The 15,076-nt window shown below is 38.6% G+C and overlaps 1 protein-coding gene across 1 annotated transcript in view; it reads right to left on the bottom strand.

Annotated features, from left to right (window-relative positions):
• cacna2d4a (calcium voltage-gated channel auxiliary subunit alpha2delta 4a) overlaps nucleotides 1–13,900 on the bottom strand; it is a 112,906-nt gene extending 99,006 nt beyond the window's left edge. The window contains exons 1-7 of the mRNA XM_088072791.1: nucleotides 13,698–13,900; nucleotides 8,661–8,742; nucleotides 5,252–5,368; nucleotides 4,997–5,056; nucleotides 3,417–3,579; nucleotides 3,182–3,313; nucleotides 2,658–2,718 (exon numbers count right to left, since the gene is read on the bottom strand). Of these exons, the coding sequence (XP_087928917.1) occupies nucleotides 2,658–2,718; nucleotides 3,182–3,313; nucleotides 3,417–3,579; nucleotides 4,997–5,056; nucleotides 5,252–5,368; nucleotides 8,661–8,742; nucleotides 13,698–13,873 (791 nt within the window). The 5' untranslated portion in view covers nucleotides 13,874–13,900. The remainder of the gene's footprint in view (nucleotides 1–2,657; nucleotides 2,719–3,181; nucleotides 3,314–3,416; nucleotides 3,580–4,996; nucleotides 5,057–5,251; nucleotides 5,369–8,660; nucleotides 8,743–13,697) is intronic.
• Nucleotides 13,901–15,076: the final 1,176 nt, after the last annotated feature.

The raw sequence follows: 15,076 nt of genomic DNA, 5'->3' as shown, positions 1-15,076 counted from the left end.
AATTAATGTGTCATTGATGTGAATAGGTGCCACGTGCACTTTGAGCTGGTGTCATAACTAAAACTTCTCCCCTGTGGTAGCGTGTATGTTGGCCGACGCAAAAACTGGAATGGCTCTTTCTAGAGCCTTGATTTGTCTTTTCTGGGCAACTGTAGATATAAGATGGTGGCCTCCATGGAAGAGGACCCACTCCGTATCCGCATACAGATGCAAATGGCTCATTTTAAGGTTAAAAAACACGATTCTTATTTTCCAGTGGTTATAAACTAATGAAAAATAGTTATGAATATTATACACCAATTCTGCAAATAGATGCCCCGATTAAGTATTTTCTATGAATTTAGGCATCTATTGGTTTGGTCCATCAGCATTTTATTGTACTTGTACAGTGACGATAAAGATGTCTTACTGTCTCACTAAATTATACACACTGGACCTTTAAAGATGTTATTTTCCAAAATAAAAAGGGTGGACAAGTAAATTATGCCTAAATGTGTGTTGACTCAGCAGAGATAACAGTAATGAGAAAAGGTAATCTGTAGGAGAGTAAATATTTGGAAGCAATGCACAAAACCTGAGAGCCTTACTGCATCATATTCCTTTTTAAAATATTTTTTTAATGGTTACCTGCCGCCTGAATTAATGTTTTCCTTTAATAGAAATACTGGTGTATAAAAATTGACACTGTTTGACCCTCAAACAGTGTCAAAGGAGGACCTCCGGGACGCTGTGTGGCTTAGTTGGTGGAGCGTGTGTATTCAGAGGCTATGTGTCCTTGTCGAAGCGGCCCAGGTTCAAGTCCATCTGAGGCCCTTTGCTGCAGATGATCCCCACTCTCTCTCATCCCTATTTCCTGCAACCTCTTTGGCTGTCCTATCACATAAAGGTAATAAAATCCCCCCAAAATAACATAAAAAAAGGAGGACCTCCAAATTCCTCGCTTCATGTGTCCCCACAATGTTGAAATCAAAACTATGATCTTGCTGGCAGGCTATGTTATGCCTTTTTGATGCCCAAGTTTTTCTTAACCTGTTGTAATTATCTACTCTGGCATTATGCTGATCCCCATTTTACATAACATAAAAACCCATTGTGAAGACTGTTTAAAAAATATTTTTTATATGAGCCCATATGTCCCACTCCTTTGTCAACACAAAGTGATGGGCTTGATTATAACATCAACCAAATCACACTCAGGCACAGAGACTGTGTTATTTACCAGCCCAGTAGACAGACAGAACAAACAGGGTTTAAGCCTTATCCCTTTAATTGTTCCTCTGTTTTTCCATCCATGCTTCTCCTCATCTCCTTATCATCATCCACTGAATTTTCCAAGCTCATTAGCATGAATAAGATTTCCCTTGCGGCAGCGGAGATCTGCCACCTTCCAGGAAACAGTATATTCTGTCTGACAACCAGACAGAGTTCCTGGAAAAACTGTCACCATACAGTAATACATCTGTTATTACTTGATAAGACCTTTTAAAGGGAAGAAATACTGACACGTCAGAGTAGGAAAAGCACGGGTGTATATACTGAAATTTCTTATGGGTTTCAGGCTCTTGATATTACTCATGCTGGCTCACTGTCATAATGTCATGGTTTATTGGAACACTTGAATCTAACAGAGCCATTTTTAATTTTATTAGTAACACTCGTGCCCTTACTGTGACAGGTCAAAATGTCATTATTTGTAAAAGACTCTTCGGCAGCTGATGTATTATAAAGTCTTGAACAAGTCTTGTGACATTGCTGTATATATGGTCGCCTTTGACACAAGCTGCACCCAAAATTGGGACAACACAGTAATAGAAGTTAGATATTTGGCATGTTTTCTGAAAGCTTACGGATAGAGCAGTACCACAAGAGATCGCTGGAGCAGTGTATTGTAGTTCAAGGGAGATGCAACCATAAAAAACAACAAAGACATTTAAAAAAATGTCTGAAGAGGAGAAATCTTTAATACACATCAAGATGTGGAGCATCTTGAGTATCTGGGTCATGATTTCTGGGAAGAGACATTGCTGTTTTTCAAATGTATTTTTTGGCGCTTTGAGCGGCTCGAGTATATTCGAGAAAAGACAAACATCCCTACAGCCATATCAATATCGCTAGCACTCAGCAGTTCATACCAAAATAATCTAGATTAATAGATAGCACTACAGGTAAGAGGAAAAATATGTAGTTTTGATTTGATCTGTCCCTTCAATCTATTAGTAAAAGTCAAGAAAAAGGCAACTGAAAAAAATGCTTTTGCATCAAATCACATCACCTCACATAACTTTTAACCACTTCTGTTTGAAGTTGCACTAAGTGGCAAAAAGTAAGGAGAAATGTGTGAAGACACTGATTCAGGAGGCTGAACAACTAATCAGAAACACTGACTGCCTCTGCAGCTGATTCAACATGCTCAATTGCAAGTAGTTGCTGATATGGGCAGACTGGTGCCAGACACTGAAAAAACTACAATTGATGGTCAGCCATAGATCCTACTAGCCCCAAATGACTGCTAGATAGGAATGTCAGGGCCCATAATTAGGGGCTTCAGGCTGAGCTGAGAACCACTTTCCTGCACCTACAAACCATACAGAGACCTACAACCGTCCAAAATGATCAACACGGAAGCAAAACTCATGTTAATAGGAATATCTCCTTACCAGTTTCTGTTTCTGCAATCAAACGTGACCACACCATTTTCATCTGGAATCCACTGGATCCCTGGAGACAGAGAGAAAGATAGAGAGATTTAACAAAGGCAGAAGCTCTGAACTGCTGCCTGGTTGGGTGGATGAATGAACAAATGGATGCATGGATGGACAGTGACAGAGTGTCAAATGAGGGAGAGATGGATGAGGTTGCAGATGAGTGGAACAAGCTGTGTCACAAATCCTCTGCTAATTACACACGCGCGCATGCACACACACACACACACACACACACACACACACACACACACACACACACACACACGCACAGGAGAGAATTCACAAGCAGCCATATTGCAGCTGAGACTGAGTCATCACGTTTGACAGACAGCTTCCTGCATCGTCAGTTGCTGTGTAAGTGTACAGTCTGGCTTGTGTAGCTGAATGTTTATCTACAGAGCTGTTATGTGCTGACACAGGAGAAACTTTTGGGAAGCATGCAGGATGTCCTAAATGTAGGATGTGTAGGGAGGCACCTGGGTAGAGCCTGAAGAAGCCTGTAGCACTGCCAAAATACTGCCAGGTGAGAGTTGGATCTTTCTGGAAGTTATCGATGAACACGTCATTCAGGGCCTCGGACATGTAGGCTCCATTTAGAATATCTGGATCTACACAAAGAATGAAAAGAACAAATTTGATATCCTACTGGCATTTGGTTGTATTATACAGTATGTGCAAGTGCAGGCTGCATGCGTGTCTTTGCTTCTGTACCTCTGTTGTAAACATTAGTAGGGACTTGTATGTTGCTCAGTTGGGTGTTGACTGGCAGTTTGTTGAAGTGCTCATTTTTCTCCAGCGGGAAATCTCCCCCGAGCGACAGTGGATTCCCATCCTCATCCACCGTGTTGATCAGCAGGGAGTTATAATATTCAAACTAAATAGAATAATAAAGGATAATGAGGTTATTACGACTGCATAAAATGAGTCCTAAAACAAAGAAATTCATTAGCATTTCAGCACTTCTGGGTGCCTTAACACAAAGTCAATGGGGTTTTTTAATGAGTTTTTGGTTAGAACTAAGGTCTTTGGTTAAAATAAACTTCAGAGACTGTCACATTTTGTTCTAAGACATTAAAAAATGTCAGGAAATACCCATTTCATCAACCCCAAAGCTTTTATGTGTCTTAAAGCTTAGCTTATTACTTCTGGGGATTGAATTTACGCTTCACAGATCCTAAAAGTGGTGTTCATTTGTGAACATTATCATTACTGTTGCTGAACAAACATGTAAATATCATGAACATTGTTTTTGTTTGCCACAGAGCTTATTTTCTGCCATAATCAAAAATCCAATGGAAAAATCCCATTGGTTTTTTGATGAGGGATCCAGAGCGAAACCAACTTCCACATCAGCCTACAGAAAAAAGTCATTGTGGGGGTATTCTATTAGGGCCACTTAAGGTTTAAAAAAATTAATAAAATGTAGCCCACGAGGTTGGTAATCTTTAGAGTAAAAACTTGGAATTTCCAGGCCCAAAGTAGTAAATTTCCAAGGAAAAAAGTATATTCTCAGAGAGTTAAGTGGTAGTTTTTTTGTCAAAAAAGGAAAAAAAATCTGAAATTTACGAGAGAAAACGGTGCATATTGATTCATTTTGCAAGGTTTCAACAACCTGAACACACCACAGATGCCATCAGTACACAGGGAATCCCAGCAAACATTGAGATTTTGAATGACCATGCTAGAGAATTCAATCAAGATGTCCTGATATGGTTAAAAAATAGGTGTGCCAAGATGTTACCTGGAAAACATTCAAACTCAAAACAGTGGTCCCCGTTTTTGCTATGGTTTCTGAGTTGAATGTTTCCTAAAACAAGTATGCAACAGGATTTGCTATACATTTACTCTGCTTTGGGGGGTGCATCAGAGACGTTACCCATTTAGCAGTGACATGTATATATATAAATGTGTAGTAATTCTTGACTTATTCTACATCAATTATTTGTTCATATTTCACACTTTCTTTGGCAATGTAAACACACGTATCCCTTTTAATCTGAATTTAACACCACTGTATAAAAAGACCAAAAAAAACCAAGGTGTTCAACACAACACAATTGTTGTTTAAATAATGTTTTGCTATGTTTTGTTAAGACTGAATGCAGCCTTGGCAATCAGCTGGGTGTTTTTCCAGACTCCAAGAAAGACACCGATAAAGAAAATAATATTTTGGGTATAAATCAGCAGTTACATACTGTTACTGTGTGTTTTGCATTTTTTTGCATCGGCTCAAAAGCCACAAACTGTGCACAGAGGTTGTTGTTCTCGTTTTAAAGCATACCGTCACATACCTGCAGCGTTTCATTGTACTCGTGGTAAAGGTCAGCATCCTCTGCAGCTTCTGCTAACCGCTGTGATAAAATACAGCAGGTTAAGGACACACTGTCCATACAGGAAAGACTTGTCAAGTCCAAGCAAACACAAACTAAACCTGTGACAATTTTTGTTTCATCATGTCTTTTGTTTAGTCATGTCTACGAAAGAGCTTGTGTCAAACTGGTTACCACTGAGTGTGTTTGCTGTAACAGAATCTATCATAATATTACCTTCACAGATTTCATCTTCCTCCCAAGCATCTCCTCCATCTCCTCAGCGAACTTCTTGACAAGCTCCTCTCCATCCACCTCTTCTATCTTCACCACAGCCTCCACATCCTTGTATTTCTGCAAAACAGACACAGTCAGCGGATTACTAACAGTGCTGATTATTTACAAAGCATTTTATTAGAAAAAGTGTCACATGAGCTCCTTAAATATCAATAAAACAAAAGACGCAGAGAGTAAGGATCATAACATATCACCTCTATTTTGGCTTCCCCCCTGACGCCACTGTACTTTAACATGTAGAAATTATGTGTAATTTCTTGCTCAAATACACAATGGAAAACAACAAGCAGAGACACACACATAATGGATGAGAGGTATTATTCAGTCATGCACACACGCACACACATTTACAGTTTGTAATACAGATGGGGGTCAAGCCCTGACTTCATCCTTTCCCCAGACCCCCTCTCTAATCTGCAATATGACAGAGTGAAGCCACAAGAAACCATCTACTGCACACTGCGCCTCCTGACTGACATCTGTGCATTTTCTAATGTTTAATTTCAGCTGGTTGGTTTGTCCATTGAGTGTGCTATCAAATTAAAGCAGCTATATCAATATAATTTAAGGGATCTGGTGCCGCTGTTGTTTGTGGACTTAAAAGGTTAATATCCGGCTCTGATGATAAAAGCATCAGTTGTGATGACAGATTTCATGTGAAATGTTTGTTTTGGTGATGGACTCTCTTTCTTTTACTTGTCAGTAAGATAATTAACCTTCCCTAGAAATGTGATACTGGTTATCAAAATTTGTCAAACACCAAGGCTCACAAACGCTTACTTCTGCACAGTGATGTGCAGTTGATGAGCTGCCTCCACTTGCGAACCATATCACCAGGCAAGGGCAATTGTGCATCTACTCCTGAACGAAAGGCCCGTGCTCGTGACAGCATGATGATGTAAACATTAATGCATACTCCTTAGCTTAGCTGTACCGTTAGCAAGCTCAGTGGTGCTAGGCGGGTGTGGTTTGGTACACATTGCAGGAGTAATTTGTTAGAAAGAAAAAAACATAGTTCCTCCATGAAACTGCTCACAACAAGGTCTGTGGATTATCTTGAGTAACCAGGTCATGATTTCTACAAGGAGACATTGCTATTCAGTTTTTCCAATTGTATTTTTTTGTTGTTTTGAGCACTATAGCTAAGAGGAAAATGTGTTTTTGATTTTGGTTTGAAATGTCTCTTGATGGGAAATCCCCAGTTGCCACACTCCCTTAACTTCAATCAATTTCTTACAACCTAAAAAAAACTGAGAAAAGAGAACCTGCTGTCCATTTTAGTATTCCTATTGAGATTCTATTTCACATTTCCAAATTATGCTTTTCAATTTTCATAACAAAGGAGGGACTGAATTAGACAGGTAAGAGAGACAAACTGATTTAAATGAGAGAAATGATGATTGAAGAGCTATAATTATTAAAAAAAAACCCTTTCCAACAAAAGTAGAGCTCCACCAATTCCTGTATTATGTTTAAACATAAACCCCAAAAGTCAATATCCTATTCAGTTTACTCGGGTAAGAAGACACAGTCACTAAATGTTCCACAGATAACAAGAAAGCCATCGATTAGACAGAGGTGGATGATTAATGGCTTCTTGTTGCCGAGATTTAACTAATGCAGTAGGTGCTTTTTACACATCACCAACTAAAGAAAAGGAGAAAACATGTAACTAGGCAACATATACGTACTGATTAAACAGCAACTGGTATTTTTGCTACTACTATGACAACTCCTAATACAATACCATCATTTTTACTGATATTTCTGAAGTTTCTTGATCAAGTTAGTTTGTATTTAGATCCTGTGTTGTTCTTATTCTGGAAAATTGTTTCTTCCAACTAAACACTGAGGTTATCTGAGGTTAATCCAGTCTACAAATCAGGAACAAAAAACAAACCATTACTGCTGTTTGTTTTGGAAGAAATCTGTGGAGCTTTGTTATTTGCGCAGTTAGATTTGTGGACGTTTTGACGTGTACAATAGAAAAAATGTGCGGTAAAACCAAAACAAAGGTTCATAAACGCTGTAGAGGGAGTTGGTCCATAGCATGTCTCTGAAAACACAGTTTGTGTGTGTTTGTGTGTGTGGCAGATGGTGAACGGGCCTGCTAGGGATTCTACAGGGTGGCATGCAGAGGAAGACCGCACACCCTAATTACTAAAACACACACACACACCAACATAACCTCATCGTTAGTCATAAAAAAAGGAACAATAATCAGTTGAAATCAACCCAGTTCAATGGGCAACAGTGCATCAGCTTGCCATTTTACTGTATGAATTGGTAAAGCTCACGCAATGGTTTTAAAAGTCAACAACAAAAATGTCTGTGAGTACGTGTTTGAGTGTATTTACGTGCTTCTGGTATAAGTGTGTCATCATATTGGTCTCTGGGCCATGTGCAGATGTTGTACAGCAAATGTGTGCCAGTCAGTCGTGTTCCTATTGGCCGAATGAGGGGGGATACTGACCCCGCCCGTCTCAGTCTGATGTAATGATGTCATGATCTCTATATCCAACCATGAAGTGCATTCGTGTCTCTGCATTTAAGTCTGTGTGTTAGATTTCACTTGTCTTCTTTGTCTTTTCTTTTTGCTAACAAACAAATCATTATCCTTGGCTATGGAAATGATATGTCTGGAAGAATCTTTATCCAGGTGATAGTATCCAAGCAATAGTAGCCTACCATTACAATTATTTTTTTTTATTACTATTATTATTATGTTTGAATATATTTATTTTTTGTACGATAATAATTGTCTCCCTGTTATATAATTTATTTTATTTAATTCATATGTTTATTTTTTATTTACTATTTATTTTTTATTTATTTATTCGCTATTTTTTTAATACATTTTGTGTATTTATTTATTTATTAACTGTATTCTCCCCATAGACTGTATAAATGGGTTCTTCTTATGTTTTTTACATATTATGTTTCTTCTTATGCTTCTATTCCATATAAAATAGAAGCATAACAGTTCCATGTTATGTTATCTTACGTTACCTTCTCTTGTATGGCCATATACTGTATGTTAGGGATTATCAATCAAAGGGATTAAATCTCCACCACAACCACCACCTCGCCTCAACATCACTGGTTTGTCTGCTTGTATGGGAAAATACTGTAACACAACGATCCGTCTTAATTTGCTTCAAAACTAGTGAAATTGAGATGCCTTGGAGAACATTTAAATTTTGTGTATATACAGTATGTGCATCTGTAGCTGTTTTAGCATCTCCATATGTGTATCTGTCTAATATTATGTGTGTGTGTGTGTGTATGTGGTGTAAGTGCGTGTGCCTGTGTATTCGTTAATGTGCGGATTTTGTGTGTGATCTCTTACCTTCTGTAGCAGTTTAGCTCCAGAGTATCGTGCAGAAAGGGCAGCTATCTCCTTACTAAAGGACACAGCCCACTGCTGTACCCTGGAAATGGAAAAAAACATATTCAGTGCTAGACATTCAAAGCTGTTATCAATATTTATCAAAACAATGCAATAAATTTTAAAAAAGGATGCAGGTTTACTTGTATTGCACATTGTCCACTGTTTCCAGATGGAAAGTGGACATACAGCTGAAAAGATTTTTCGCATCATGACGACCCTCAAGATAGTCCTAACAACTAAGAAATTATCTACGAAGTGTTACTTAATGATTTGTTGACCATTAAAAAAATCCTCCTTGTAAAATCCAATCATTAACTTATGACAAGAATATTTCAGTTAAACTTCTAACATTTTGACAAAATATTGTTAATCACAGACTGATAGAATAGTTAAACTGCATTGCAATAAACTAAATAAATGCACTCTTAGACAAAGTAGTAGTAGCTCAGTTGGTAGAGCAGGTGCTGTATGTACAGAGGCTACGTCCCTGCCGCAGCAGTTGTGGGTTCGATTCTGGCCTCAGCCCTTTGCTGCACATCACCCCCCTCTCTCTTTCCCTTTCAAGTTTAAGATGTCCAATCAAATAAAGACAAAAAGCCCAAAAAATAATCTTTAAAAAAAATTCTGATTGACTCTATTAACAATGTTTCATTGAAACGGAAACAGTTGTGAAACAAATCATCATTCCACTCTTAAAAGCAATGAGTGTGTGACTTCCCTCAAGTGGAAAACAAAGCTAATTTGAGATAAGGTCGGTTTTTAATTATTCTCTGCCCAAATTACCGCACTTGTATCTTGCCTGAAAATACAAGGGTTGGTACGTCACAAGTCTGTACTGAAGGTGACCATGAATGTGTGCAGCCAATCATGTTAAGAGGTTATCCTGCATTCACCAATAAGAGATTAAAACAGATTACAGTTAAGGTGACAGTAAAAGCTGACAGTATGCCAGGTCAAGGGGATACACTGTGCTCAATAACATGCAGTAATTCTACAAATCCTTCATGTGAATGCAGCCAAGGAAAGGCAATAGAGGTTAGAGAGTAGACAGGATGTGACAGATGGCTCAACCTATGGGGAGTCAGCCAGCTCGCTGCTAGTTAGCAGGCAGGGTTGTCACAGCCAGCCTGCCAGCGTTGGTACTGAAAACTGATGATTTGTTGACTTGTTGATATGTTTATTCTCTAATAAGAGTGTGGGTTCACTTTCAAATGTGAGGTGATAGGTAGGAGTGTTGTGCTGTAAATATTATCCTTGTTTTGTTCAGGGATATCAGAGGCTCTCTGGACTGTTGCCTTGAAATGAGTCAGATCACAGAAACTGTTTCAAGGTAGTATCAAGGAAATCTGACGGATAAACAAGGATTTTATTCATTTAGACTGTTGAATCACTTGTACAAATGTTTGTTGCACGGTCCCTGTATTACCTCCATAAGTGCATGCTATTTTAGAGCAGTGTTGTCCAGAAAAGTCAGATTAAGAAAGCGCCTCAGGTCAAACTTGGGTCAAAAACGGACTACACAGTGAGTAACTCTCTATGGTACCTGAAAAGAGCTCACTGCGAAATTGACAAAATGATGTCTCCTTTTTACTGACCGATAATATTATTATTTGACAGAAAATGACAAAGTTTAATTCACAGCAATTTTTGTGGCACAGTTCACTCCGTTAACATTGTGATGTTTTGCAGATACTGGGTTTTCTTCTTCATATCTTACGACTAAACGCAATTATTTTACTTAAATACTTAATAAAACCGTGACAAAATATCAATGTTAACTGTTGTCAGAATTTTACATCTAATTGTTGCTGGTGTCCTGATACAGAATTTTGGTCATCCAACATCACAACCTGAATTCAACAAAATATCAGTGTCTTGACATTGGTGGCCGTCTAGGGCACCTCTAATTTTTCCATCTTGCACTGCCTTCTGTCCGTGAGTAGATGCGCGCTTCCTTCTGTGCAGTGACGTGGCTGGTGGGTGTCGTTTGGTAAAAAGAAAATAATTATTAAATGAAACTGCTCACAAAAAGGGCTGCGTTTTATGATTTATGGAAAGAGACATTGCTGTCGAGTTTTTCAAATGTTTTTTTTGGCACTTTGAGCACCACAAGCAGAGTGCCAGTTGGAAATCTCAACAGCAGATATCTCCAACACTCAGTAACTCACACTATAAATACTCACACTAAAAAAACAAATAAATAGCACCAAAGGTAAGAGGAGGAAAAATAGGTATTTTTGATGAACTGTCCCTTTAAATGGGACATTACTGTTTGATATCTTATTGGCAGTTATCTGTTTTCTCCTGGCAGAAGAGCAATGTTCCCTTGGAGGCTAAACATTTGACCTTCCTGGCCAGAAATGTTGGGGTCATGGCCCTCTAACATCCAGAGCCAGGGGTGCCTTGCTGCCAAATCTTCCCTAGGCAGAGTGAAGTACTTTGGGCTCAGTGACCTGTGTTGGCCTGCTGAACTCTGCTGTCCCTGTAGCTTTAATCTCCCTCGTCACAGCAGCCTGCCGAGTGACAGTACAAAATCTCTAATGACTCACACACACACACAAAAATACATACTGAAACTGCACAATCAACCACCGCTTTTATGGTTTTGGTTCATACATTTATTGGATTCAAAATGGATTGATCAAACTCTTACAGTATGTAGCCTACTGGATTTCCACTGACACAGACATACAAAAACAAATGTTAACAGCATCCAGTCAGTGCAAAAAATAAAATGCTGTGTATTTGTCTGTGTTTCTCTATCCCTTTCAACTCTCTCCACCGTCACACACAAACACAAAAGGCGCACACACACACACACACACACACACACAGAGTTAATAGGCTATTGTGGACTGACAGCACTATATCGATTTGTTAGTGTTTTTAGTCAGCAGGAGGTTTGAAAACTGTTCAGGGAAAAAGAGCTTCGCCTGGCTTCTGGAGAACAAACAAACAAACACAGCGTTTCATTCCCAAAAGAAAAACTGAGAAAGAAAATCTCACCACAACAGAATGAATACTGGTCTGAAAATAAAACACATTAGGTATTATGACTTATTGCAAGTCCCTTTTATAAACAGCCATCTTTGTCTTTAGAAAATGTTGAGTGAATCATTTCTGATTATCAGTGTTTTTCCAACACTAGTTTCTAAAGTATTTTTTCCAGTAAAGCCTATCTTCACCTCTTCTAGGTAGAACATGAACATTTTAAAATATATTGTTTTAGGAATTCATATTTTAGTTAATATATACAAGGACATAGTCAAGTGGCTTTAATATTTAAGGAGAATTTTACCACTGGAAAGATTTCATAAAACTGGGCTGTCTATGCACTGAAAAAATATATTTAAAAAATATATATATACTTTTGAAATTGATGCTGCATGACTGGAGAAAAAAGAGGAAAGGACTGTGGTATTTGCTTTTGCTCAAGCGATAGAAAACTTACAACTACCAAAATGCACTGTGCCACAATGCACCAATAAACACTCCAAATGGCAGATGACATAATGCAAACTCATCTTTTTGACACAACATCGACTGGCTTGCAACAATCTCATATTACAGTTAAACTGTAAGCTAGGATATATGTTTCTGAAAACATTTAGGTGAAAAATAGGCAGCCCAGTAAAGAATATTGATTTTATATTTCACCAACGCTGCTTAGTGTTACCGTTTGATCTGTTTTTTCCACCTCTGTTTTCACTATGCAGGAAGCATTGTGGCGGCCACATCCTGTTCACAAACTCTCACTATTACAGCTAAACAGGGCAGTAAAATATATTTCTAAAGACAAAAATAAGGATGTTCATTCTGTAAGCCCAAGAGCCAGTGAAAAAACAAATGTTTTGTCTCTGTAAGTTACAATAAGGCTTTGTATACTTGTGTTGGATATGATCTCTATTAAGCCATGTTTAATGGGTGTTTTAACTGATTTATGAATCAGTTATACTTAAGAGCACTTCACTAAAACCCCAATGCCCACTGCAGAGCAACACAGACACACCACCGCACAAGGAGGAGTGGAAATTAATTTTTTTGTACAACTACCACCACGGCTGGTGGATTCTAAATCAACCAGGTGCTCAACAGAGTTGTTTTTTGGCTAATAAGTGAAGTAAATCTAGTATAGATATGCATATTTTATCAGCATTCGGCTGGTGGCTGTTTTTTTATTTCTAGACTTTTTAGTTTAAGGAATCTTCATGTTGGGTGTGTTTTTGCACAACATTTATTTGAGTTAACATTTATTGCATAAATGTTGACAAAATAATAACTGTGTGAGAGAATTGTGATCTCATTTTTACGGAGAATAATTGAGATTCACATTATGGCAAAAACTGGGAAGCTGTTTTTTTTTTTTTTTTTACTTTAATGTTTTTCTATAAATATTTTGTGCATATTTGTGTATAGCCAAATTTGTACATAATCTTCAGCATGTAGCTGTAGAGAGGCTGTAGAATAGTTTGGCAGTTTGTTACACCTCCACCCCACAGGTGCCCATATGGCCCATATGTATCTGTGTGGAGTCATCAGCCAAAATAGAAAGAACACCATTGACTCATTCACGTGTGGCTACAAAAGGGACAACGTGCATGTGGACTTGCCAGGGTGTCCACGGGAAATGACCTGGTGCAATTGTTGATGTAATGTCTTAATAAAGCCCACAGGTTTGTGGTCATCTGACTTGTATTTGCTGCTAAATGGCAGCACACTGTGTCTCGATGTAAGTGAGAATGCAAGCATAGTAGACAAGTAATGCGATAATAACATCCAAACTTCAATATCTAAGTTTTATGGCGTGAAAAGTGATTGTATAATTGAAAGCAAATTAGATTTCCATGCAGTTTGTCTCGTTAATCCTGCATGATCTGCATATTTATCTTTTACACTGTCATCAGAAGCTAATGTGACTGAAATGGCTCTATCTGATGGTTCAGTCCCTCGAGGTCCAAAGTCAGTGTCTGGGTTTTCTAGTGCAACTGTACTCACGTTTCTGGTGAGAGCTTCATCTGGCCATCGACCATCAGGCACAGCGAGCTGGAGAGGATAATCCACAGCAGCATCATCAGCCTCCCTCTGTGCGGCCCACTTCTGTCCGATTTACTGGCATTCCCAGCGTTTCCCCAGCTCCAGTGGTTCATCCCTGCAGCTGCTGCGATCTGCATCAGTCCAGCAATTGTTGCACGCTGGCTCTGAGAGAAAAGAATAAAATTCAGATGGCACAAAGTCAGATTAAAAGTGCTCAGATCGCAGTGCAACCACAAAAAGTTGTTTGGTGCTGGTTTGGTAATATTAAGTGGGTTATTAGAGGTTTTGCTCTTTTGCATATTTAAACATTAAGTTTCAGAAAACTTGTTTCCTGGAGATATCTGTTAGTTAAAAGTTTACTGTATATACCTTGTTTACCCACAAAGAAGCTAAAAAGCTCAATAGAGCTGGGCACATGGTTGGAAATGAGCACCAGCCACCAGCCAAAAGCCTGATAGATATGCTTTACTCACCTGCCAAAAAACAATGGTAATCTATTGACTGGCTGGTAGATTTTGGAATCCACCAGGCACAGTGGCAGGTAGTCAAAAAAGTTAATTTCCAACGCTGTCTGAGCAGAACCGCAGAGGTGGGTGATAAATCTCTGAGGGTTTGTCAACACAAGCAACCAATATATGTGATCCATTGTTGATATGAATATACTGTTTATAACTGCTTTTAAACTGGGTATCATTCTGCAACACAAGGACATTGTCTAATTTTGAAATTACAGAAGAACACATACACACACACGGGCAAACACACAACTTGCTCGGACCTAACAGGCAAAAAGAATAACACTTGCAGTCAACTTGCCTGGTTAAGTAAACGCTGCAAAAACTTAAAGATCCTATCCAATTCACAGTCTTCTCAAAGACATTCATGCATAGTTCGAATTTTCAGACTCTCCAGAAACTTGAAGAGACACAGACGTAGTAAGTGAGCAGTCTAATATATACAAGAATCCATGGTGACATGTGAAGAAGCTGTCACAGTCCGAGGCCAGCTAAGGAAAAGAAAAGGATCCAAAAAACAACAGAGGAAGCATGTCATCCTAAAAGCAGATTTAAGACTCAATTTGGCTTCCAAGAGTGATCCTCCCAGTCTTTGAGTGGAAAGACTTGAGAGCTTCTTTTCCCGTGAGCCAAAAGATTGAAACAATCCCATGTGCTTTCCAGAAATGCAGCACGCTAATTTAAAAGAAGCTGGAGCCCAAAAGTGGGTTGCAGGAAGATTAAAATACTTCCCAAAATCATTACAAGCCTGAAGATTACTCACTATGCCTTGTGGTCAAAGCTTTAAAACCGTTCCCTTAGAGACATGTCGGTCTGGAAAGAAAG

Source organism: Plectropomus leopardus, chromosome 22, assembly GCF_026936395.1.
Source record: "Plectropomus leopardus strain MGB_pleo_1.0 chromosome 22, ASM2693639v1, whole genome shotgun sequence".
Classification (NCBI taxonomy): Eukaryota; Metazoa; Chordata; class Actinopteri; order Perciformes; family Serranidae; genus Plectropomus; species Plectropomus leopardus.
Note: the sequence above shows the minus strand (reverse complement) of the source record. Positions and strands in the feature narration are given on the sequence as shown.